The following is a 27,620-nucleotide window of genomic DNA, read 5'->3' on the forward strand; positions in this document are numbered from 1 at the left end:
GGCTGCATGCAGGCACAGCCCTCCCTCATGGCCAGGAGCCTAGGCAAAGTCGTGGTTACCAATGTCAGAAATGTCTGCAGCAGACAATGACAGTGGCCAGGCGGGCTGAGTATTTTAAGTAACTGTGAAGTTGGAAGGTTTGGCTGCTTCTCTAGATCTCTCACAACACTCAGTGTTTTCCCTACTACAATAATTGCTAGCTCTGCCTCTGACACAGAAACCCCCTCCCACCCTCCCAGCATCGTGCTTATCGTTATTTTTGAACAGGGGAGGCTGGAGAGAAAAAAACGAGGCCAGTGCCTACTCCCCCAACCCCCCAGTCCCCAGGGGAGAGGAGGCTCCGCGAGGGAGGAGACTAAAGGGCCTTGCAGTTCTAACCCAAGGACTACCTTGAGCTGCAGCTCTATTCCGAGGTCCAGGGAGAGCCTGATCGCCAGTCTGCTGGTCCGCCTGTCCCCAGGGGCGGGCGCCAGCTGTGCCTAGAGGCCCAAGAGCAGGGGGCACAGCTGGTTAGGGTCGCGAGGCTGAGCTTCTCAAGGAAAGTGGGCAGCTTACAGACCAAACTGAGCTCCCCCAGAGAGGATGCAAACAGTGTAGATACCCCAATCGGACCTAGGCCAGCGAGTCTGCTTGGTCCACAGAGGGAAGAGGGAGGAGATGCGCAGAGAAGGGGAGGGGAGGGGCAGCAGCCGGCTGCTGGAATGAGCGATACCCGCGTAACCCAGCTGTTCCACCTAATGTGCTGCAACAAAGCTGCAGAGCTCCGGGCCTACAAAAGCACCTCTGGGGGTGCTGGCTGGCGGCTACCCTCCAGGGACTTGCACGGCAGCACGTGCGGGCCTCCTCCCCGCCTCCCAGAGTGCCTGGAGGCAGGGCCGAGGCTAGCCCGCCCGCCTGCCCGCCCTCTTCCCCCACCCCCCACCTCCCTCCACGGTGGCCCACGTCCAAGGGACTTTGTTCTGGCCCTCACCGGACAGTCCTCAAAGCGGATTCCAAAGGGGAGCAGAGAGCGGCCTGGATGCCGACCGGCCCAGTCCTAGAGCTCCTCTCTGGGAGGCCAGACCGGAGCAGCGGGACTGCACCACACCGCGGGCTGGCGGAGCCTCCTGGCTACCCCCACCGCTTACCCAGCCCGGTTCGTTTTCCAAGCCGGTTATTGTCTGCTGCGCCGCCCTGGCCCAGGCTGTATCCTCGGCTGCCGTGGCTGAGAGAGCAGCCACCGCTGCTTCTGCCGCCGCTGTGGCTCCAGTCACCTCCTGCACTGGCTCCCCTTCCCCAGACTCAGGGCAGCTCTCCATGCCCCCCTTCCCCCCAACTCCACAGCCACAGGGTGGGGCGTCCGCGCCCTGATTGGCAGGCGTGTGGCCCAATGGCCAATGTGGGAAGGCGTGCCTTGACCCGCCCACTGTTTTCCTCTCTACCTTTCTCTTTAAATGCAAATAAGCCTGAGCTTGGTGTTGGCTGGGGACTAGGAGGGTGCAGAACCCCTCGCTGGGACTCCTCACTCCCGCCCCCAAGCCAGGCTAGTGGCTGCTTGGGGACTCCGTGAGCTCCTGGTGCCGGTTCAGCCCCAAAAGGGCTCGCTGGAGCCCTGGAGCTCAGTTTCGGTTTTGTATGAGTCTCATTTCCGTGGTCGCAGTGCAATCCTTCTGTGGCGCCCAGGCTGCCAGCAGGCAATTTATTCCAAACCAAGAGACAGGCGGAGAGAGGCGGGTCGAGTGGCTGGGGAGAGCCAGGGGGAACTGCAGAGCCCTTTGGAACCTCTCCAGGCCCAACCTTAAGGCGTGGAGAAGGCCCCGCAGCCCAGGCTTCCAGGCCGCTGAGAGGAGGGACTCACCTGCCAGGAAAGCCAATTGCAGTGCCCGCGCCCCAGCTTCATCCGCCTCTTAGGCACACCAGGGCCTTTAGGGACCATCTAGGCCAACTTCCACCCGTTTACAAAGGGCCTGCTGCTGCCCAAAGTTGGAGAGGTGCATTCCCAAGGTCACCCAACACACCAGCGACAGGGCAGACTTGGAATTCAGAACTCCGGGCCCCTGCTGACCAGGGCTGCTTTCACTTTTCTCTGGAGAGATCTGTTTTCACAATTTGACCCTCACCTAAATTTCCCACCTTTCACAGAACTAGAGGGGATTCTCAAGGTCTACAGAGGCCCCCCTCAACTTTTTAATGGTAAGCCAGGCTTTGTACAGTTTCCTGTCCTTGGAAAGTCTAGATATTGAAAACAAAAAAAAATCTTGTCTGAGCCCAGACTGGAGGTCTCAAGGCCGAGGGCGGACTGAGGAGGCCTGTGGATGTGGCAGGGGGCCAGCCTGAGCTTGGGTCTCTAACTAGCTTGAGGGCTTTATGTGGCATTAGTGGCTACCAGGGCCAGGTGAGCTGAGGCAACAAAGAATCCAGTTCTACTACTAGTTCAAGAATATCCAGAAAGCCCAGCCCTAAAACTCTGTGAATGTCTTAAACAGACGTTGGGGAGGACATGCAGGGGGATTAGATGGCCTGCCATTTTTACATTGTAGGAGGAGTGTTCTCTGCTGCTCTACTGGGTCCTTTCTGCCTTGAAAAGATCCGGCTGCTAGACTGGGAAGAGGAAGACTGCTATCTCTGCATGTGTGGTGCTCAGGAACTGACACTGCTGCTAGATCTGGGATCTGGCTACAGCTCTGCCTCAGACTTAAAGTATGACCTTGACCAGTCTATTTTCCTCTCTGCACCAGTCCATCACTCCATCTCCACAAGAAGAGGGTAAGACTTGTCAAGCTCCTTGATCTCTTCCAGCTCTGACAGTTCAACTTAATTCTTTCTATAATTTCCATAATGTTCTATGACCTTCATGACATTCTTTACATCTCCAACAAAAATCAGCAATTTGAACATCAAACCTTCTAGTCCCAAGCCTAAATGAATGACAGGGAGGAGGGAGCTGCCACTGGATGGCTCATTGTGGGACTTTTTTTTTTTGGCAAGTACCTTCTCCTTCCTAGCCTGAGTTTCCCCAGATGATTGGCTGGACAATATTATTTCCCTGGAGCTGTGGTTTCTTGCTTTACAAAGTCCTGATTCTCAATTGTTGAACTTGATTTGGGGGTGTCCTTTTTCCAGTGTCTCTTTTATAGGCTTCCTCACTGCCTTGTGCCTCTGGTTGTTTTCCACCTGTTCATAATTCACCCAGAACCTTGATTCACTGAAATAGGCCAAAGATTACAATTTGGAGAAGACAGTTTCCAAATCTTAAGCCCAGGGAAACAGGTCCAGGATAGTGTCGGGGAGAGAGGTGTGCTAGTCAAGTGGTGGGCTTGAAATAATCCTGAGGCGAGGGGGCACTGTTGCACTGTTCTTGTCACAGGGGCTAGTCCTCTATGTCCTCTGCTAAGCTGCCAAACATTCTGCCACACCAGTCAGCTTTGGGACTGACAGATATTAAACATTGGGTTGGGCCTAAAAGAAATTGGCTTCAGAAAAAAAGAGAGTAGTCTTTGACATGCTAAAGTGGTCTGCCAACTGGTCCTGATATTTCTAAGTCTTGGGAGAAGATTATGTATGTACACATTGTTGTGGAATTGGCGCGAAAGAAGAAACAGTTGAGCACTCAGAGGTATCAGGAAAGAGGCCTTTAATCAAAGCAGCACTGCTGGCTCGGGGGACTCAAAGATCCAAAGCCTGAATGGCTAATACAATAAGATTGCTCCTTATATATTCCCGAGTTTCTTTGTTTCCTAACTACTGGGTTTCTGTGGTGGGTTTTCACAGCTCCTCCTGAGTCAGTTAGAATGGGGAATTTAGATTGTATCTAAATGCCTAACCTGGATGGCACCAGTAACCTCCCTCTAGCTAAGCTGTTACATCCTTGGTTTATGGCCCTTATAAATTGGGAGTATTTAGGTAAATAGGTCTTGCAAGACCAGGTAATTAAGGAAGGGGCAGTGACTTGATTATAGGCTAACAAGAATGTGCAGTAGGATACTGATAAACTAGGTACAGAGTCAGGCTGCTAGCCCCCTACATTCTTTCACAACATAAAGGGGAACAGGATGTGGGAGGAGGCACAGCTCCTTGTTTGTATGGCCCACTCCTCCCTAGGGGCAATAGAAGGAAAAACCAACTGTGGGCATAAACTTGTACCTCTAAATGCCTTCTTGAAGAGGGAGCCCTACAGGCCCCCATTCCACATGCTGACTGACACCTGATCAACTTCTTTGGTCACTGTTGGTGGGGAACAAGAATATTTTCTTAAGTTTTTTTCACCTACAAAATGAAGATAATCCCTCTGCTGCCCAGCATCTTGTGACTGCACAAAAAAGCCCATGAGAACATACATGCAGGCTATCTGGAGGCAACTTCATAAACTCAAGTAGACAGACTGATCGATATGACTACAATTCCTTCTCCCCAGTTCGGGAGGGGCATCAGACAAAAGTTCCCTGGAGGATGGCCTTGGTGATTATGTCAAGTCAGAGAAGTAGGGGAAGGATTCCTGCTCAATCCAAAGCCCATCAGTGTGAGAGGGTATGGCAGTTTGGCAAGACCTAGGATTCTGGACCCTTGGGGCTGAGTATTTGTATAGGGAGAGAGGAAGAGTTGGAAATAATGGTAAAAAGAGAGGCCTGGGGCCAAAGGGTAAAAGACAATGACTGTCCAGCTAAATTGAGGCTCAGCTAGCTGTTTGTCTTTCCCACGAAAGCAAGCAGTATAGTGTAGTGGCTCTGCTATCAGACTGTCTGGGCTGCGATGCTGGCCCCACCACTTAGGAAAGGTGTGAAGTGGGCAGGTTATTTCCCGTCTCTCAGTTCCATTTTCTCTTCTGAAAATAGGATAAGTAATAGTATCCATGTCACGGAGTTGTGATGAGAATTAAATGAATATTCCATGTGAGTGTTTAGCACGGAGCCTGATACATATGAAGCTTTCAATAAATGTCAGCTGCTGCTGCTGTTATTGTTGTTGGTCTGCTGATGATCCAATGTACAGATATTCAAAGCTATAGAACTCATAATATGACTTTGAAACCACCTTTTGATATAAACACACATGAGCCTGTGGTTCCTTATACACAGATTCCTTTTGATTGTGCAGAGCTAGACTGTTTCTTAGGGGAGAGCATCTTTATCCATCTTTGTAACCTCAGCACCCAACAGAGGGCTTAGCACAAACTAAGTGCTAAGCATATGTTTGCTGAACATAGTAAAACAGCGCATCTTCAGGTCTAATGTCACGCTTAGTTTCCAGCATCTACCAGTGAAGTGTGATGTTGCCACTGTTTGAGCTCCTCCTCTATGCCAGGCCCTGTGTTTGGTGCCACACACATAATGGTGAACTAGACACAGCTTCTGGCTTAAGAGCAGTCAGTGTGGTAGAGGAGGCACACAACCCATCAGACCAATGCCCTGCAGTTTCCAACTTGGTCAAGGCACTGGAGAGTGTGGCCATCCACTGAACTGAGGAATATAGGAACAGGATTAGGAAAATAATGATTAGAACATTCCGAGTTTCACTTGTCTGATATCCCACCTCTAGACCTTTGCACTTGCTGTGCTTTCTGCCTACAATGTTTTTCCTCTGAATACTGACATAGTTTGTGCCTCATTTCCTTCAGATGTCTACTCAAATGTCATTTTATTTTACTGAGACTATCCCTGGACACTTGTAATATAAAATAACAATCCCCATTCCTACCGCCTTCACTTTCCAGTCCCTTAATAGTCTTTTTTCTTATCTCTAGCATTTACCAACTTCTGGTACATTATTTTTATTGTTGTTTATTTATTTATTGTTATTTTAATTGTCTATTTCCCATCATGATAATGAAAGCTCATGAGGGCTAACAGACAATGAACAAAATACATAAATAAAATATACTAGTATAGTGTATCAGATGGTAATAGGTGGTATGGAGAAAAATAGAGCAGAAAAAGGATACAGGGAGTATTGGTCAGAGGGTGCTATTTTAAACAGGGTAGTTGGGATAGGCCTCACTAAAATATCTGAGGAAAGTGAGGGAGTAAACAATGAAAGTATCTGGAGAAACAGCATTCCAAGCAAGTGCAAAAACCTTGAGGTGAGAACATGCTAGAATGTTAGAGGAATAACAAGGCAGCTGGTATAGCTGGAGGAGAATGAGTGTGAGGGAAAGTGGTAGGAGAGGGGGTCAGAGAGGACATGGGAGGCAGATGGTGTATGGCTTTGAGAGTCATTTTAAAGAATTTAGACTTTGTATGATTTTGATCTTAGGATTGGCATGCTGTTAGTGAAATGTCTAGGGGGCTATAGCAGCAAGGGAAGAAAAAATGAGACCAGGAAGGAAGTTACTATAGTTATCCAGGTGAGAGATAATGGTGGCACAGACCAGGGTGGAGGCAATGGAGGTAGCAATAAGTGGTTGAATTGTGGATGTATTTGGAAGATAGAATTGATTAGTTGTTGGTGACACCAGGATCCCACAAAAGCCCTAAGAGGGAGGGATTGCCAAAGTGAGACCTGAGCCAGAAGAGCTGGCTCTCCCAGAAGCCATGGGAGACACAGGTTTTTATGAAAGATGGCATTACCAAGATGTATGTGAAAGATACTGCCCATAAGTCCAACAACATAGAAAAGATGCCATTGGATATAGATCTGGGAAGTCACTGGTGATGTGGGCAAGGCCAATAGGATCAGGGTTTAGGGCAGGGGTGGGCAAACTTTTTGACTCGAGGGCCACAATGGGTTCTTAAACTGGACCAGAGGGCTGGAACAAAAGCATGGATGGAGTGTTTGTGTGAACTAATATAAATTCAAAGTAAACATCATTACATAAAAGGGTACGGTCTTTTTTTTTTTTTTTTTTAGTTTTATTCATTTCAAAAGGGCAGGATCTGGCCCGCGGGCCGTAGTTTGCCCACGGCTGGTTTAGGGTGTACACCAGACTGTAATAGGGTGTCAAGAGAATGGTTTGTGATAAAAGAGAGAATATGTGCAGCCTGTGAGTTTGTTTATATGCTGATGGGGAAAATCAATCAAGTTTAAGATATAGGAGGCAATGTAACTGATGGGTGGGAGGCCCTGGATAGGTGTTGGGGATGGAATCCAGAGTCCCTAGTGTTGAGAGGAAGGATCAAGAGTGAAGGATGGGTGTATATACTAAAGTTTGTTGTTATGGGAAATTAAAGATGTCATATCTGAAGACCTCTACCTGCTCTGGAAGGTCAGAAACAAAGTCCCCAAAGTGAGAGGCAAAGCAGTAGTGGGGGAGTTTCAAGGAACCTTGTTAATATTGGACACAGTTTGAAATAGTTACTGCACAGAATGGACAAGTTGATAAAGGCTTAGCTGGGACATCCCCCAGGAATGTACAGCAATCCCATTTAGTTACATGAGATCCTGATTTCTAGCTATGTGACCTTGAGCAAGTTACTTAACCTCTCTGTACCTCAGTTTCTTCATATAAAAGTGTTCATGAGTAAAATAATGCCATTGAATTAAATGAGTTAGTCCATGCTCAGCAATTACTGAGCACAATGCCTGGCAGATAGTAAATGTTCAACGTATACTAACTCTTTTGATTTCTACGGTAATTAGTTATTTCAATTTCTTCTATGTTGTTCATTAACCCAGGTCTGGGAGAGGATAATGGTTTAATACAAAGTTATTTTGTTACTGGGTAAAAGATTGAAGTGATTGAATGAACATGGGATCAAAGATGGACATAGAAGGAAGTGAATACAGGGAAGTGGGGGCAATTGGAAAGAAAGCAGAGAATCATATGGTGTCTGAAACACATAGTCTGGCAGAAAAGGCCTCAATAAATATCTGCTGAGTGAAAGAATGGAAGATTCTGCAGGATCAAACCACAGGGATTAGGAATGTCACTTCTGGAAAAGTAGGTAACTCTGGCTGGGAAAGGGACCTGCATATTCAGGTAAGGCCAAGGGGGTGTTGGTAAAATGGAGGGCACATGGTGTTATGAGAGTCAAAACAGGGTTCTCTGGGGCTACAAAAACAATGAAACCCCTGTAGAGTTTGTAAATAACCAGAAGAAGTAGGGAAAGCAGAGCTATCCCACATGCCCAGCCCTTCACTCTGAACTTGCCCCAACCCCTTTAGCCTATCCCCAGTGCCTGGGTCTGCCAACTTTCCCTGACTTGCCATATCACTCATCAGTGCCAGCTCTATATTGGGGGCTGGGGCCTCTGACAGCTAATAGGATGCCACTCCTCTCAGTGAGAGGCATCCCGGCATACACACTGCCCAGGCCTGTGAAAATGAGTCAGGGCTTGCCCCTCCTCCTTCTCCAGTGCTTCCATTCATACATGAGGCAGAACATGGCATGCTGGGAAAAGCCCAGGTCTGAATAACAAGAAGTCCCATGTTTTCTAGTCCTGGTTCTACTGTTCCCTTACTGTGTGATCTTGGATAAGCTTCTTTCCTTCTCTGGACCTCAGTTTCCACATCTGCACAAAAACTGTTCGACTTACCTTACGAAGTAAAGTTGTTCTAGAACTAAATGAAATGATGGATGCACAAATAATTTGTAAATAGTCAAATTTTCTGTGCTTGCAAGAGAATGGTTAAATTAATGCTGCTAGAATAAACTCATGCAATTACTTTATGACAGAGGAGCCAAGGGGGAAGGAGGCTCTCTTCAATAAATGGTGTTGAGAAAACTGAACAGCCACATTCAAAAGAATGAAACTGGATCACCATCTTACACATACACAAAAATGAACTAAAAACACATTAAAGACTTGAATGTGAGACCTGAAAATGTAAAACTTCTAGAAGAAAACATAGGCAATAACCTTTTTCACATTGGTCTTGGTGATGATTTTTGTATTTGATATCAAAAGCAAAGACAAACAAGGTAAAAATAAACAAATGGAACAACATCAAACTAAAAGGCCTGAGCACACAGCAAAGGAAACCATCAACAAAATTAAAAAGCAACCTACAAAATGGGAGAAAATATTTGCAAACCATATGTCTATTAAAGGGGTTAATATTCAAAATATATAAAGAACTCATACAACTCAATAACAAAAAAAAATCTAATCTGATTAAAAAGTGGGCAGAGAGCCCTGGGTGTCTGAGTTGGTTGGAGTGCCGTTCCATACACCAAAAAGTTGTGGGTTCAATTCCAGGTCAGGGAACATACTGAGTTGTGAATTAAATTCCTGGTCAATGCATGTATGGGAGGCAACTGATTCATGTTTCTTTCTCACATCAATTTTTTTCTCTCTCTTTCTCCCTTCCTCTCTTTCTAAAAATCAATCAAAACATATCCTGGACTGAGGATTAAAAAAATGGGCAGATAATCTGAATAGACATTTTTTCAAAGAAAACATACAGATGGCCAACAGGTTTAGGAAAAGGTGCTTCAACATAACTAATCAACAGGGAAATGCAAATAAAAAACTACAATGAGATACCACTTCATTAGAATTGCTATTAACAAAAAGACAAGAAACAAGTGCTGGTAAGGATGTGGAGAAAAGGGAACCCTTGTCTACTATTGGTGGAAATGCAGACTGGTACAGCACTATGGAAAACAGTATGGAAGTTCCTCAAAAAATTAAAAATAGAACTACCATATGATACAGCAATTCCACTTGTGGGCATTTATTAAAAAATGAAAACACTAACTGAAAAAGATATATGCATCCCCATGTTCATTGAAGCATTATTTATAATAACCAAGACATGGAAGCAACCTAAATGTCCATCCATGGATGAATGGATAAAGAAAATTATGTGGTGTATATGTACAATTCAATATTATTCAGCCATAAAAAAATGAAATCTTGTCATTTTCAACAACATGGACCTTAAGAGCATTATGGTAAGTGAAATAAGTCAGACAGAGAAAGACAAATAACATATAATCTCACTTGTATATGGAATCTAAAATTTTATTAAATGACTTTATATGTGCAGAGAACAGATTGGTGGTTGCCAGAGGCAGGTGGGGGATGGGTGAAATGAGTGAAGAGGGTCAAAAGGTACAAACTTCCAGTTGTAAAATAAATAAGTCACAGGAATATAACTTACAACATGGTGACTACAGTTCATAGTACTGTATTGCATATTTGAAATTTGCTAAGAATAAAGATCTTAAAAGTCCTCATCACACACAAAAAAATTGAACTATGTATGGTGCCATATGTTAACTAGACTTATTGTGATCATTTAACAATATATATAAATATAGATTCATTATGTTGTACCAGTATAATGTTATATGCCAATTATACCTAATTTTTAAAAAATGTAATGCTGCCATATCTGCCCTGGGAAATCAGAGAATGTGTTTTCTGTGCATTCAGCAAGCAATTTCCTATTACTGTGCATACCCCACTGAAGAACTGAACTTTTCAAGTCCAAAAAAACAGGGTATTTAGGGCCTTCTCCAGTCTAGTCCATGGCCTATTATTGTTCAAATACATTGAACTCACACCAACCTTAACTGGTTATCCAACTGCCCTGCTTTTTCCCACTTCTATGTCTTTGCTCACTGAGTTCTCTCCATTGATACATTTTCTTTCTTCTGTACTGTTTAAAACCCTTTCCACCATTCAATGTCCGATCAAATACCACCTCTTCCATCTTACTTTCCCTCAAGATAGCAGATGAAGGGGATTTCTCTGGTTTCTGAAGTCCAATAGACTATTTTGCAATTTGGATCTAGTCTTTAGGGGTTCCCTTTCTGAATAAAGGAAAATAATTTTGCCATTGCAAGGGAGAATACAGACTGATCAGTGGCATGTGAAGAGCCGAGCCAGCCTCAGGCTCATGGCAATGCCAGGAAGGAAGGGAGGGAGAAAGGGAAGAAATGAGGGAAGGAAGAAGGGAGGAAGGAAAGAGAGGTCAAGGGGGAAAGGGAAAGATGGAGAGAAGGAGGGAGAGAAGGGGCCTTGCTCACCTGAAAGGGTTAAGATTTGTCTTTTTCAGAAGCTGGTGAATGTGGTAGGAGTTGTGGGGGAGAGACTAGGTTATCATCTGGGACCAGTGCTAACAGAGTAAAGGTCAAGGAAGAGATTTTACTCCAGGAACAGTGACATCACCTCTGCCTCCTCCTCACACCTCCTAAGGAAGATTGTCTCAGAGGATTCATCATCAGAATTTGAGATGATCCTTTTCACCCCCTGGCCTGTTGTCTGGATGGGAATGGTTAGACCTGGGGAGTTGAAGGGACTAAGACACCAGGCCTTGGAGTTGTCTCTGCCCACCAGCAGCACAAGCAACTGGAAATATAATAGCTAATAACATGGGCACTTAACTTAGTCAGGGTCTCATTCTGCTCATCTGGGAAATGGGGCTAAGAATTTCAGCTCTTCCTCTCTGTCTAGAATTTGGTATGCTCTTACATTTTCTTCTGAAATTCCCAGAATATCCACATGCTTTCATGGGTCAACCAGAGAATGTGTCCCAGATACCACAGGGGAGGCCACCCTGGCCAGGCCCATTTGAAAGGTATACTTTCACAGGGGCCTAGAGCAGATGGGGTTGGTGAGGTTGACTCCTAATCCCCAAGGGCCTTGAATGGGAAGGACAAAGCCAGGAGAACTCACCTGTAAGAAGATAGATGGGGATGTCTGCCCTGAAGCCCTTTGTCTATGCTTACAGCCCAGTCCTTCAGTTCTCTTGCTCCTTGGTGATAAACAGTTGCACTGCTCTTCAAAATACATAAGAATGAAAGTGTGGAAGTTGAGTGTGGCAAGACCTTGGAGATAGATGTCCAGTTCTCTTGCCTTTCTTCCTAAAGTCTCTCAGGCACTAGGAGCTAGGGAGAGTGGAGGAGGTAAGAGGTAGGAGAGGCAAGTCAGTTCAAGCCCCCATTCCCTGCCTCCCTTCCTCAGTGATAGATCATGATATGGGAAGTGGGGGGAGGCTGTCAAGGCAGCTCCCATGAAAAGCTCTGAACATTTATAGTGTTTCCCAAAGTACAGATGGTCTGGGCTCTCCTCCTTCATTCATTCATATTGTGTCTCTTTCACTGCACATTCACAGCTCCATGCAGGTATCATGCAGGAGAAATATAAGAAGGTACTGTAGAAGGATAAAGAGTTAGCAAAATGAAGGTGCTTGGATTTGAATTTGCATAGTTATCTGTGTTGGATATGTTTTCCTCTTTCCCCTGCTTTTCTCCATATCATAGGGTACTGACAGTGATTTCCAGAATCCCTCATCAATCATCTTCTGGCTGGGTACAACCAATGAGAACACTGGTGGGAGGGTAGAAAAAATGGAGAAGCCAGGGTATTTAGCCTTTTTGCTTCTGGTGGTGTCTGCTGTGTATAATCTATGGTTCTGACTGTCATTATACTTCCAATTCTGCTTTGTGATCCCAGCTACTGACCCAGATCACACCATCTCCTTCCACTGTTCCTTCACTGCTCATCTTCCCCTGATCTGCCTTATATTTCAAGGGGGCTCAACCCTGTGGGCTGTGTTTCCCAGGCTCTCATATTAGTTCACTTCCAGTTTCCCCCAATGAGAGAGACACTGGAGGCAGATTAAAGGGCAAGAATGAGGAAAAGGAGAAGGTATTTCTTCCTTTCCTATGGTTTGAGCAGCATCTCTTTTCAATGGTTCTAGCACCCGTGGACAGACTTTTGATTCCACTTTCCATCAGGTGACCCCTGTCCCTGGACTCTGGACATATTTTCCCCCTCACCCCTCCAGCCTAGGGGTGGTTTTGGGCTCCTGATTCCACTAATATCTTGGTTACCTTCCCATCCTGCTCAGATTCTCTGCCTATCAGCTATGTAACCAATTTCTTTTCTGCATTACATTCTGTCATAAATACTTGGTAGTTTATTTTCCCAGTTTGATCTTGATTATAAATTGGACTAGTGGGAATGCAGCCAATGATTTAAGGTTAATGAATGTGGGGCTTCTTGGTCACTTGACTCAAAATAATAGGGAATTGAGTGACAGCCCCTAAAAAGGTGCCTTGCAGCAGCCAGAGAAATGGAGGCAGGTACAGGGCTGAGCAAGCTAATGCTACCCTTCCACCTAGTTTAATTCTTCAGGACTTTGCTACTAGAACAACACAACTCCAAATTCTCTCGAGAATGTTGGTGGGCAAGTGTGGGCCATTGAGTTAGTTTTCACTTTTTATCTTACACTGGTCAGAACTCATGCCTGTCAAATGCCAGACCATTACCATCCTTCCTCATGGCCAACCAGACCACTACCCCCAATAAACAACCCCTTCTACACACACACAACAGACACCAGAATTTATTTTGTAAGTTATGTTATTGCGGAGGATAATACAGAAAAGCAGTTCCAAATGAGTGGGAGGAGCTGTAGTGCTCTTCAGTTATCTGGGTCCTCGAGATGTTTTGGAGGTATCATGGGTTTCTGGGTAGGTTGCAAGATTACAATTGGTGTTTGAGGTAGCTAATCAAAACAGGGGGAATATCCAGCTGGTCAATGGCTTGTGGCTTGTTGGCCTGGCAGAAAGCTCTGCGGATAACTATACGGGCCTGCGATAGTAGTGTTCGTGGAGTGGCTGCAACAAAGAGAAACAGGTCATGAGAAGCAATCCTCAGGGCAATTCTCCCACCCAAGGCTACATTCACACTGCCCTTGCTCCTGTAGCCCTAAATGTTCTCTTCCTTTTAAGAAATGTCCCCCACCCTCCTTTCAATGTACAGTACCAATAGGGACACACTGAGGACTAGAGAGGGCAGTGCCAAAACAAGATATCAAGCTACTTCTATCTTTCTACCTTATCTTAGTGATCTTGACCCTAATAAGGAATATGTAACCTCTTCTCCACTGGGGCTCCAGTAGAGGAGGAAGGTGGTGTTTTCTGCAATTCATCTCAGAAGGGTTGGCTTGGGGATAATTTGGGGCCCTGAGACCTTCACACCAGGACCCCTATAGGAATGGTCTGCTTGACACTCACCTCGGGCCTGTAGCAGTAATATGGTGCCTTTATCATTTTTCCTGTCCAGGTCCAGTGGGACAGATGGAAGGTATATGTTAGCACCAAAATCAATTAACAGCTGAATGTACTCGGGATCACAATTATGGTGGAGGCAGATTTCAAGGAGGGTGCGTGGCTTTGGGACACGAGCTAATAGGTACTGGTCGGTACAATTGTAGTTAGGATCTGCCCCATAGAGCAAAAGCAGGCGGAAACAGTCAAGGTGCCCATAGACTGCAGCCAAAAAAAGGGGACCAGAAAATGAAGTTATGTTTGACACCCAGACTGGTAGTTTAACTTTGACATTAGGATCTGCACCATGGCCTAGGAGCTCCTGCAGGATGCCAACAGCACCATCACGTGCGGCTGTGAGTATGGGAGAGCAGTTGTTGTAGACACTTCCACTAGGACAGGCTCCAGCTTCCAAAAGCTCACGCACGCAATCCAGATGGCCATGGCTGACAGCGGTAAAAAGTGGTGTCTGTGCCTTGATGTCCAAGCTATCAACATCAGCACCGTGGGCCAGGAGTACCTGCAAACAATTAAGGTGGCCATAAGCAGCAGCCAAGCGCAGGGGTGTCCCAGGAACACCCCAGCCACTCCTACTATTGATGAAACGTTTGTAACACTCTTGCCGCAAAAGCTGGTCCAAGGTATAGGAGTCATTTCTGTGTACTGCTTCACGGAGAGCCTGCTTCTCCCCTGTATTTGTGTCCTCTTCCTCCTTGTCAGGCTGCAAGAGGGAGAAGATTTTGCTGATGTCCATGAAGTTCATGTTGGCTTATTAGAGCAGAACCATTCTCATTATGAAGAGGAAAATATGCCAGATCTGTGGGTGCCAAAAACAGGAGACTGACAATCCCCATCAAAAGTCTGGATACCAGCCCTTGCCCCTCACCCTTCACCATCAAGCTCTTCACTTATGGGTCCCCTGCTTATAACACTTATTCTACCCTATTTCAGGCCATAGAGATGGCTGCCAAAACAGATCACATATTTTCACAGCTTCGTGTCTTTGCCTTTGCTGTTCTTCCTGCCCTTCAAATCCCTACTTCTGGGAAGCCCTCCCTAATCTCCTCCTCTGCTCAGGGTTTCCAAAGGCTCATAAGTAGACTTCAACTATGAACTTTCTCACCACATTTCCACTTATATGTGCTTCATTACTGTGTAAACTATAGGTTGAGGACCCCTGTATTCATCTTGTATTCCTCCACTTCCAGTAGAACACACATCATGGCTGGTAATTTGGTAGATGCATCTTCCTTAGTTTAAGATTTGGGAACTAATGATGTGGCCTAGGTCTGGCAGTTGCTAGGCCAACAGAATGGTGCTTTGTGATGTAATCTCTCATCCCTGAGCATTCTTATATAAATTCTATACCTTAGCCTTGTAGATAAAGGTCAACCTCTTCACAGTCCCTCAGACTCATGCCCCATGCTTCAGACAACAAAGTTACTTAGGAAATAGATAGAGAGTAACATTTAATGATTAAATAAAGAGGTGGCATTACAAAGAGTACACTTCAAGTAAAATTAAGACAAAGTGATGGCAGGAAATAGTTGAAGTTTCCAGGGCAAGTCCTCTTCTCTGGTGACAACTGGATTCTGCCCCAGGACCACTTCAATCCAGGAGTCCCTTTGATTGTAAGCACCTTCTTGAAGTCCATAGCTTCCCCATACCTCTGTGTCAAGCCTTTTCCCATAGTCTGTGCCCCACCTAGCCTAGAGCCCTGCCTCAACCCTCAACTCATCTCTCTATATTATCCCCAGACCCTATGAAATCACCCATGGCACAATAACTGACTCAAACTAACTCTTTGACATTAACAATCTTGTTTCTAGTGCTCCAAAGTCAAAGTCACCCAACTCCATTTGTAATGTCATCAGAATATGATAGTTTTTTCAGACCTTGAGTCTCCCTACTCTCCCATAACCTGTATCCATGGTCTCAGGGACACACACTTCCTTTTATTTACTATCCACTTCCACCCCACTTTTTTAGCCTGGGACCTCAAGTACACACCTCAAAAAAATCTAGGTGGGTTGGTGGGGTCTCCCAGGTGGGTGAGGTTTCCCTCAACTTTAGAACCTTTCCTACTCACAAGCATCAACTTCATACATGGTCTTATTATTTATTTATTTCAGGGTGAAATTAGAAGAAGAGAATTTTAGAAATCAGGCAGACTTAAGCTGGCAACCTAGCACCCCCATTTCCTAGCTGAGTAACCTTGGGCAGGACTCTTCCCTTCTTTGGTACTTATCTACAAGATGGAAATGATAGTCCCTGCCTCATGAGTCTGTTAAGATGAAGAGAGCTACAATATGTTGGGTCTTTGAAGATGAACTTCCTCTCTTTGCACCTTCAACCTCCTCACTGGCTCCTCCCCCTCAACCATCTTAGGAAACAAAACAAAATACTTATATGGTCATTTGTCCCAACTAGATACTTTTCCTTCCTTTTTATTCTTCATCCACATATCCAAAGAGTTATCTACTATCTACTTTCCCACCTCTCATTCCCTTCTCTACAATCTTCAATCGGATACCACCTACCCTCAATCACATACTGAAAGGGTTCTCTTTAAAAAAAAGTCATCCTGTGGTTAAATCTACTGACTGCTTCTCAGATCTTTCCTTCTCAGACTTTTCTGGGACATCTTTCCTCACTGACCACTTCCTCCTACATAGTCTTCTCTTGGCTTCCTGGTAAGCACAATTTCCTGATTTTCTCCCCTCATTTCTCCCCTGATAGTTATGTTTCCCTATTTCTCTCCTTAATCCTCTTCTTTCCAGCCCCATAGTTGTAGCTCTCACATTTATTCTGATGGTTTCAAGTCTATCACTCTAAACTCTCTCTTCGGCAAAAAGTATTTATTCACTGAGTTTCTTCAGGCACTTCAAAGTCAGCAGTATCACACCACTACCATAAAACTTGGTCCATATCTCAGTTCCTTACATCCATCTGGTCAACCAAACCAAAATCCAAGACTCATTTCAGTCCTTTTATCTCATTGTCCCACTCCCATCCAATTGGTTATCAATTCCTGTGGATTTAACTTCCTAGAGACATCTATAGGCCACTGCTGTCAGGCCATCCCATTGCCAGTATTTTGTTTAGGCCCTAATCACCTTTTGCCTCAATTGTATAGTAATCTCCTGGCTCAGTGATGGCTAACCTATGACACCCGTGTCAGAGGAGATACACGGACTCATTTTTTGGTTGATTTTTCTTTGTTAAATGGCATTTAAATATATAAAATAAATATCAAAAATATACATCTTTGTTTTACTATGGTTGCAAATATCAAAAAATTTCTATATGTGACACGGCACCAGAGTTAAGTTAGGGTTTTTCAAAATGCTGACACACCGAGCTCAAAAGGTTCGCCATCACTGTCCTAGCTAGTTTCACATTTCAATATTTTCTCCACATTGTGGCTAAAATGATTCCTTAAAGATACACATCTTATCAGCCTGGATGCCTTAGCCTGGCTCAGAGGTCCCTCATGGGAAATTCTTGACCCACATCTCCAGCCTTACTTTCTACTAATCCTCTACTTATACCTCAGGATTCAGTGATAAGAGAAGAGAAATGATGGATCTCCATAAATATGTTTTCTTCTGTCACATGCATTTTTTTCTGATGGATTAGTTTCTTCAGAGTCTGTGCTTTTATACCACTATAGAAGTCATCACACTGCATTATAACTCCTTCTATATGGGTCTCTTTTGCTCCCATTGCCAATTGAAAGGCCATATAAAGTATTGGTAAAACATGGTCTGTCATTCTGCTTTAATCCCAGATCCACCACTCAGTAGCTGTGTGACCTAAGGCAGATCACTTAATCTCCCTGTGCCCATTTCTTAATCTGTATAAAGGGGATGATAGTAGTACCTGCCTTAGAGGGTTATGTTAGGAATAAATGAGTTAATACATATTAAGTGTTTAGAATAGCACTTGAATGTAGTACTCAGTATTTTTACTGTGATGATGTTATCACTTCAGTCTTCTATGACTATTGGTCCCTACCTGAAGTCCCATAATTTCAGAGCTGTGATGCACCTAATAAACCATTTAATTAAAATTGTTAAATCTAGAGATGAGAAAACCAAGGCTCATAGGAGAACAGATATTTTTCCCCAAGGTCATATGGATGATATTGTCAATTGTTTCATTAGCAAAATACCCAGAATATACCTATAATCTCGTGATTTTCAAACTTATTTCACCACAGTGCAAGAGGTAATACTGTATTATCCCCATTTTGTGGGTGGAGAAAACTGAGACCTGAAAGGATAAGGGGTTTGCCGGATGCCTTACAACAAGGCAATACCAGAGCCAGAAATAGAATACAGGCTTCTCTACTCCCCATCATGTTTTTCTATTGCAACTTGGAAAAATGAACACATGACTCTCTCCCTTGCCACAAGCAGATTCATATTGCAGTTCCCAGAATCCTAAGCTTTGAGGGCTATGCTGAATTCCAGGGACTTCATTCATGGAATGTTTCTTTACAAATCATTTTTTTCTGACAGACAGCAAGGATGCCCTTCTTAATATTCTGGAGGTGGGGCAGGAGTTGTGTTCAGGGAGATGGAGAAGGCAGGGAGTGTGGAGGAAAATTTGAAGCTCTCACCAAGGTCATATCATGAGCCCACAGCAGGGTCTATCTAATGAGCCTCTAGAGCAGCGGTTCTCAACCTGTGGGTCGCGACCCCTTTGGCAGTTGAACGACCCTTTCACAGGGGTCGCCTAAGACCATCCCGCATATCAAATATTTACATTATGATTCACAACAGTAGCAACATTACAGTTATGAAGTAGCAACGAAAATAATTTTATGGTTGCGTCACAACATGAGGAACTGTATTTAAAGGGCCAGAAGGTTGAGAACCACTGCTCTAGAGGGAAATCAAGCCATGGCCCCCAGCTAGCTTGAGCACTTGAGTAAATTGTGCCTTAATAGATGGGATAACAAACTTTAACTACTCTACTTATTTAACCTCACCTTGTTGTGTTTTATTAATCAATGTTATTATGTGATCTTTCTGTACAAGGATTTCCTTCCTGATCTCCAAAGTGCCAGGGATTTCAAGTGTGTGTGTGTGTGTGTGTGTGTGTGTGTGTGTGTGTGTGTGTGTGTTATTGGCCTCTGTGGCAATCTGGTTAAATCTCTGGTCCCATTTCAGAATGAATTTTAATATATAAAATACAATACATAGGATTAAAGGAAACAAATTATATTGAAATACAGCTATTAAAATATTTTTAAAACTGCACGATATAGTAATAAATGTTCCTTATAAACACATTAAATAACAAGATCTAATAATTTCTATATTGGTGATAAGCATAAATGAAAATACCAGAAATCTGCCACAGTTGCCACTGCTCTTGCCTCTATGCAAAGCCCTGGACCCTGGTGGTCCCTCCTTGGGGAGCCCCTACATAACTGCAATATGAAATGTCTTCACTTCTTCTCATGACCAAGTTACATGAATTAGTAATACTATTGCCATTTGCTGCCCACATTCATCCTTGAAAGAAATGGTAAATTTCTAGTTAGAGATTTGGGGGATAAAAGGTAATTGTTTGTCCCATCTATGTTTTGGATCCTTTAAATTCTAAGGCCCTCTTGAAAGTATATCCAGTTTAAGAGCTCATAATGGAGAGTGGCTAGTTTCTGTGGGCCCTAGAGGAATCCCCCGGGCACTATTAGGCTATTTTTAAGACTCACCTTCCTCCCCACATCCTGAGGAGCTCTGTCTGCCCTTCTGCCCTGAGACTACCCTGCTGCACCTCCACACAGACTCACAAATACCACACAAGGACATAAAGACAAATAGAAAAACTTCCTGAGTTGTATAAGGGCAATTTATCTAAGAAGTAGGTCTATTTGGACCCCAAAGCTTAGGCGGACACATCCCCTTAGGGCAGACACAGCAGGTAGCCATCATTGTATTCCTGGTTCCCTCTGCAGGCAGGGTTCCCTATAGAACTCCCAAGTACCCCCAGAAACCAGACCCAGTAGGAACAACCCATGAGCCTGCAGGTTCACTAATCCATGGAAGTGCTGTGGGATCCTAGGTTCCAGGTACTTACCGGCTTCTGCCTGAAACTGCACTGCCCACAGTTGCCACTGCTCTTGCCTCTATGCGAAGCACTGGACCCTGGTGGTCCCTCCTTGGGGAGCCCCTACTGCCCCAAAGCTGGGTCAGGAGAGACTCTCAGTTCCCACTGTTAACACTGCCTCAAGGCTAGGTGTTAGCCCCTGGGCTGACTAGGTCCAGGGTGCTAATTTTAGGCTGCCCTCCACCCCCAAGGGCCGTGTTATCTTACTAGTGTCATTCTGGGAGTGATCCCAGCCAGAGGAGGGGGGGGGGCATCCACAGGGAAGTCCTGGAAGGACTGACTGACAGATAGACAGGTGCCTGGTGAGGCCAGGGCTCAGGCCCCTAGTGTTTCCCTGTGTATCCCTTTCCCACCATTCAAGTGGGCTCCTGAGCTTCCTTCCTTTGGGCCAGACCTTCCTCTGTGTAGGGATCTCTTTTCTCTCCCTAACTTAGCCTTGCTGTATTTCCTTTTACTTTTTGAAGGTCCATCAACACATCCCCTTTCCCTCCCCATACCCCCACCTCCACTCCCAAGAGAGGGGAGGAATGGAGAGATTTCCATACTGAAATTTGTATCAGTAAAGTTTTCTGAAGTTTAATAAGGTCCTGATAATTTACAAAGACCTCTCAGTCCACTAACACTCTAGGCTCAGCCTGAAGAAAATGCCCACAGCCTTTCCACTCTTCTCACACTTAAGGCATCTAACCAGATGAATGTGTCCAGAACTGGGAACTTTGTAAATAGCTCTGCTCTTAATAATATCAGTTTATCTCCTTGGTTGACTTTAAATGAAGTGGTAAGGAGATACCTTTAGAAATAGTCACATTATCTATATTAGGTGTAACCCAAAAAGAAACTGGGAGCCAGCTTCTACTTTCCTCTGGGAGGAAAAGCCAGCCTAGTATTTGGTATATAGACTACACCACAGATAATCTGGTCATGCTGAGAAACTCAATGGAGAAACTATCAAGCAGCCACTATGTGTAAGGTTCTAGATGCAGGAAGAATATAAATAAAAGTAGGATATGGAGTTCCTGAAAGAGTTTGCAGTTTATTAAGACAAACAGACATAGAAACAATTATATTTCACATACTGCAAAAATGCCAGAATTAAAAGTTGCTTATAGTTACCTTGTGTTCATTTCAATTCCCCAATTAGCCCAGGGGATTATTGCAAAGTTCTGTGTCCCTAAATGCCACCAAAAACAGTAATACCTTGACTTTTCCTGCAAAGAGATGCCTGTCTATACAGAACACTTGTCCCAAGACATCAGAGTCCTCTTTCCTTTCCAATCACCAAGGAAGAGAAGGTTCCAGTCAGGGAAAATGAAAAGCCAGTGAGGGAACCAGAGAAGTTTTGGGATAAAGCACTAGCAGCCCTATTTCACATGACTACTTTGGTATTAGAATCTGCACATAAATTCTAATTAGAAAGGGATTTTTCACATTTATGAGAAATGTTCAATGACTTCTGCTTAAATGCTTCCAATAGTAGGGTACTCTCTTCACCCAGAAGCAGCACATCTCATTATTACACATCTCAGTTAGTCCTTTTTTCTGCTAAGCCTATATCTGCATCTATGCACCCCTGAGGTTAACTGTTGATCTCATCTTTGCTCACCCTTAAGATCTCAGAAAACACAGTAACTTTCATTGCCCCAAAACAAGCCCTATAGGGGCCTGAACTCAGGTATTCTATCCTTCATGCCACCTTATCTCAGGAAAAGCAGTCCAGCTTCTTCAACTATTTCTTTCAAGCTACTACCTATTCAGTCCCTTTCCCAGTCTTGTCGACCACACACATGAAGCGATCACATATCCAGCTTACACATTGGTAGCACCAGGGAGTGCATAGGAGAACAGATTACTCCTTTGGAAAATGTCAGTGTCCCAGTGAAGTCAGTGATTCTGAGATCAAAAACATAAAACAAAAACAAAAACAAAATATGTCTGCTTCAGCTTAGTTTGAGCCAAGGACCTATAGCTAGCTGTTCATTATCTGAAGCCTCATGCAAACCTCATTAGCAGCCAATAAAGTGTTATGATGTTAAAGGTGACACAGTAGGGCATAATTCTTTAAAAAAAAGATTAGTAGGATTTTTAACAGCAATTTTTATGAGATAAAAATGTCTATTCACATGCAGTTGTAAAAATAACACAGAGATCTCCTGTATATTTTACCATTTCCTCTAATGGTTCTTAAGTACACCACCACAAGCAATATACAGAATAGTTATATCACAATAAGGATACCTCATGTTGCCTTTTATTCATTTTTAGAGAAGTAAAATGAGAGGGAGGGAGGGAGAGAGAGAGAGAGAGAAATATTAATGTGAGAGCGAAACATCGATCGGCTGCCTCCTGCAGGACTCCTACCAAGGATCAAGCCTGGGACCCAGGCATGTGCCCTGACTTGGAATCAAACCAGCAACCTTTCTGTGCACAGGATGAGCCACACTGGCCAGGGGTCATGTTGCCTTCTAATAGCCATATCCACTTCCTTCCCACTCCTCCCACCTTGGTCCCTAACTCCTGGCAACCTCTAATCTGTTCTGCATTTCTATAATTTTGCCATTTCAAAATCTACACTACTAAAAGACAAACATGCAAATTGACCATACCTTCGCTATGCCTTAAGCCATGCCCACCAGCCAATCAGAGTGATTATATGCAAATTAACCCAACCAAGATGGCGGCCCGCAGCCACAGAGCTAGAGAAAGCAGGAGGCTTGGTTGCCCCAATGATGGAGGAAGCCAAGCTTCCTGCCTGCCGTGGCCAGCTCTGAGCTCCACTCAAAGCAACAAAGTTTCAATTATAGAAAGTAAATAAACCCCAGATACCTGCTTTCAGCCAGCCATGGCCACGGAGCTGGAGCGAGCAGGAGTGGGTTGCCCCTGGCGATGGAGGAAGCCAAGCTTCCCTCCCTCCCGCCCTGGCCAGCTCTGAGTTCCTCTCAAGGCTACAAAGTTTCAATTATAGAAGGTAAATAAATCTCAGAATAAAAAAGGAGAGACTGGGAGGTTCCGTCGCCGGGGGCTTGGCCAGCCTGAAAATGGCCCTCAGCCCCTCACCCAGACTGGCCAGGCACCCCAGTGGGGACCCCCCACCCTAAAGGGGGGGGTGGCCAGCCAAAAAACAGCCATCAGCCCCTCATCCAGGCTGGCCAGGCACCCCAGTGGGGACCCCCACCCTGAAAGGAGTGTGACCAGCCTGCAAACAGCTATCAGCCCCTCACCCAGGCTGGCCAGGCACCCCAGTGGGGACCTCCACCCTGAAGGGGGTGTGACCAGCTGCAAACACCCATCAGCCCCTCACCCAGGCTGGCCAGGCACCCCAGTGGGGACCCCCACCCTGAAAGGAGTGTGACCAGCCTGCAAACAGCCATCAGCCCCTCACCCAGGCTGGCCAGGCACCACAGTGGGGACCCCCACCCTGAAAGGGGTGTGACCAGACTGCAAACACCCATCAGCCCCTCACCCAGGCTGGCCAGGCACCCAAGCAGTACCCCCACCCTGATCCAAGACACCCTTCAGGGCAAACCAGCCAGCCCCCACCCTTGCACCAGGCCTCTATCCTATATAATAAAAGGGTAATAGGCAAACTGACCCTAACAGCAGAAAGACTGGGAATGACTGGTCACAATGACACACACTGACCACCAGGGGATAGACGCTCAATGCAGGAGCTGCCCTCTGGTGGTCAGTGCGCTCCCACAGGGGGAACTCTGTTTAACCACAAGCCAGGCTGATGGCTGCCAGTACAGCGGTGGTGGTGGGAGCCTCTCCCGCCTCCTCAGCAGCACTAAGGATGTCAGACAGCAGCTTAGGCCTGCTTCCTGCTGGCAAGTGGACATCCCCCGAGGGCTCCCGGGCTGCCAGAGGGATGTCTGATTGCCAGCTTAGGCCCAATCCCCCGGGGAGCGGGCCTAAGCCCACAGGTGGGTCCCAGACTGCTAGAGGGCAGAGGCCGGGCTGAGGGACCACCCCCCCCCCCCGAGTGCACAAATTTTTGTGCACCAGGCCTCTAGTTATATAATTAAAACCATACTTTTAGAATTAGCTTTTTTCATCCAGCATGCACTGGAGAGTCACCCAAGTTGTTGCATGTATCATTTTGTTGTTATTGTTACTGAGTAGGATTCTGTGGTATGTATGTCCCATAACTTGTTTAACCACTGTCTGGTGAAAAACATCTGGGTTGCATTTAGTGTATACATTTTAGAATAAGCTTGTCTATGTCTACAAAATAAAACACCTTGCTGAGATTTGGGTAGGAATGTATATATCAATTTTGGGGAAATTTACTCCTTTACTGTGTTAAGTCTTCCAACCATGCATATGGCATGTTTTTACATTTATTTAAGTTCTTAATTTCTCTCTATGTAGTCAATCATGTCATCTGTATATAGCAACAGTTTTATTTCTTCCTTTCCAATATGTATGCCTTATTTATTTTCTTTTCCTTACTGCAATGGCTAGAACTTCCACAACTATGTTGAATAAGAGTGGTAAGAGTGAACATCTTTGCCTTTTCCCAGTTTGTAGGAGATAAGCATTTAGCATTTCATCATTAGGTTTGATGTTAACTATAGATTTTTCATAGATGCCCTTTTTTGGTTCATGAATTTCTCTTCTATTTGTAGTTTGCTTGAGAGTTTATATTTGGAATGAATGTTAGCTTTTTGTTGTTGTTGTTGTTATTATTATTATTAAAGGCTTTTTCTGCATCAATTGATATGAGCATGTTATTTTTTTTCTTTGAACCTGTTCATATGTTGGAATATGTTCATTGATTTTCAAATGTTGAACTAACCTTTCATCCTTGGAATAAACTTCACTTGGTAATGGCGTACACTTCTTTTTATGCATTGTGGGATTAAGTTAGCTAATATTATGGCATGAAAATTTGCATTTAAGTTGATGAGAAATATTGGTTTGTAGATTTATTTTTTCTTCTGTCTTTGATTTTAGTATCAAGGAAGGATAAAATGAGTTGGGAAGTATTTGCTCCTCCTCAATTCTTGGAAGAGATTGTGTGAATTCATAAGATTGGTTCCTTTAAATGCTTGGTAGAGAATTATTTAATTCTTTTTTAAATTTTATTTTTTTCTTTATTGATTAAGGTATTACATATGTCTTCTTATCACCCCATTGTCCCCCTACCCCCTTCCTACTCATGCCCTCACCCTTCTGTCTTCTGTGTCCATTGGTGGTTAGGCTTATATGCATGCATACAAGTCCTTTGGTTGATCTCTCTCCCTTACTCCCACTCTCCCCTATAATTCTTTAAATGCTTGGTAGAATTCTCCAGTGAAACCATCTGGGCCTGAATATTTTTTGGAAGCTTTTACATAATGAATTGCATTTTAATAGGGCTATTCATATAACCTATTTCATCTTTATGAAAGTTTTAGTAGTTTGTGGTATCTGAAGATTGGTCAATTTCTTCTAAATTATATTCATGAATACAAATGTGTTTATAGCATTCCCTTTTGTAATTAATTATTTTATTGTGGATATTATTTATTTTCAGATTTAACCCATTGGAATGAATAATTATTCAAAGTGTGTATACATTTTTGGGACACCCTGTTTATATATATAAATTTTGCTATTTTAACCATTTAAAAAACTGTGATTTTTTAGAAGTTTTAAGTTTGCAAAAAAAAATGAGAAAAATATACATAGATTTCCCATATACTCTCTCTCCCTATGCATGTAAAGCCTCCTCCATTATTAACATCCCCCACCAAAGTGGGACATTTATAAAAATTGATGAACCTAGATTGACACATTGTAATCACAATAAGTCCATAGTTTAATTGGGGTTCACTATTAGTGTTGTACACTCTATGGATTTGGACAAAAATTATATGTATCCATCATTATAGTATGATACAGAGTATTTTCCATGCTTCAAAAATCCTCTGTGCTCTGCTGATTTACCCCACACACATCTAAACCCAGGCAACCACTGATCTTTTTACTGTCTCCATAGTTTTTCCTTTTCCATCATGCCATATAGTTATAATCATACAGCATGTATCCTATTCAGATTGGCATATTTCAGTTAGTAATATGTACACCATCGCTTTTCACAACGTGATACCTCATTTCTTTTCAGTGTTGAAGAATATTTCATTGTATGGATGTACCACTATCCATTCACCAAGTGAAGTACATTGTGGTTGCTTCCAGGTTTTGGCAATTATGAATGAAGTTGGTATAAACATCTGTGTTCAGGTGTTTGTGTGGATATAACTTTTCAACTTCTTTGTGTAGATACCAAAGAATGCAATTGCTGGAATGCATGGTAAGGGTGTATTTAGTTTTAAAAAGAAACTGCAAAACTGACTCCCAAAGCTTCTGAATCATTTTGCATTCCTACTAACAATGAATCAGAGCAACAATTATTTTACATTCTTGTCAGCATTTGGTATTGTCAGAGTTCAGGGTTTTGGACATTCTAATAGGTATGTAATAGTATTGCATTGTTCTATTTTCCATTCACAGGTGGCATCTGATGTAGAGCATATTTTCATATATTCATTTGCCATCCGTTTATACCTTCTTTGGTGAGGTGCCTGCTATGGTGTTTAGCCCATTTTTAAATTGGGCAGCTTGTATTCTTATTGTTGAGTTTTAAGAATTCTTTCCATAATTTGAATAACAGTCCTTTATCAACTGTGTCTTTTGAAAATATCCTCTCTCAGTCTTTGGCTTCTCATTCTCTTAACAGTATCTATGCAGAGCAGAAGTTTTAAGTCTAGCTTATGAATCATTTATTTTATGCATTGTGCCATTGGTGTTGTATAAAAATTCATTGCCATCCCCAAGGTCATGCAGGTTTTCTTCTCAGCTATTTTCTAGGGGATTTATAGTTTTGCATTTTATCTGTAAGCCTGTGGTTCAATTTTGGTTAATTTTTGTAAAGGCTGTAAGGGCTGTGTCTAGACTTTTTTTTTTTTTGTATTCGGATGTCCAGTTGTTCCAGCACTATTTGTTGAAAAGATGTTATTGCTACATTGTATTGCTTTTGGTATTTTGTCAAAGATCAGTTGACTATATATGTAGGTTTATTTCTGGGCTCTATTCTGTTCCATTGATCTATTTGTCTATTCTTTTGTCAACAGCATTCTGTCTTGATTACTGTAGCTTTATAGTAAATCCTGAAGTTAATTAGTGTTAGTACTCTAACATTGTTCTTCTCCTTCAATATTGTATTGGTTATTATGGGTCTTTTGCTTTTCTATGTCAATTATAGAATCATTTTATCATTATTCAAAAATAATTTGCTGGGGATTTTAATTGAGATTGTATTGAATATATAGATCAAGTTGGGTAGAGCTGACATCTTGACAATACAGTCATCCATCACTTAACAATAGGGATATGTTCTGAGTTAGGTGGTTTTTGTCATTGTGAAAATATTGTAGAGTGTACTTACACAAACCTAGATAATATATCTTCTACACACCTATGCTAAATGGTATAGCGGCCTATTGCTTCCAGGCAGAATGTTATTGTACTGAATACTGTAGGCCAGTGGTTCTCAACCTTCTGGCCCTTTAAATACAGTTCTTCATGTTGTGACCCAACC

General features: G+C 43.7%; 2 protein-coding genes across 3 annotated transcripts in view; both read right to left on the reverse strand.

The window, feature by feature from the left end:
• AMER1 (APC membrane recruitment protein 1) overlaps window positions 1-1,310 on the reverse strand; it is a 21,706-nt gene extending 20,396 nt beyond the window's left edge. Inside the window, exon 1 of one of the 2 annotated variants that reach the window (XM_006082840.3) lies at window positions 1,128-1,310. The gene's annotated coding sequence lies outside the window, so the exon portion shown is untranslated. Of the gene's footprint in view, window positions 1-970 lie in introns of both variants that reach the window. The other variant, XM_014465352.2, reaches the window with a different exon arrangement.
• Window positions 1,311-13,310: 12,000 nt separating this feature from the next.
• On the reverse strand, window positions 13,311-14,711 carry ASB12 (ankyrin repeat and SOCS box containing 12). Its single transcript, XM_006082841.3, is given in 2 exon segments — window positions 13,311-13,486; window positions 13,886-14,711. Coding segments are annotated over 2 exon segments (960 nt in total). The 3' UTR covers window positions 13,311-13,352.
• Between the last annotated feature and the right edge of the window lie 12,909 nt (window positions 14,712-27,620).

This window comes from Myotis lucifugus, unplaced genomic scaffold, assembly GCF_000147115.1.
Source record: "Myotis lucifugus unplaced genomic scaffold, Myoluc2.0 scaffold_4, whole genome shotgun sequence".
In the NCBI taxonomy this organism is placed as follows: domain Eukaryota; kingdom Metazoa; phylum Chordata; class Mammalia; order Chiroptera; family Vespertilionidae; genus Myotis; species Myotis lucifugus.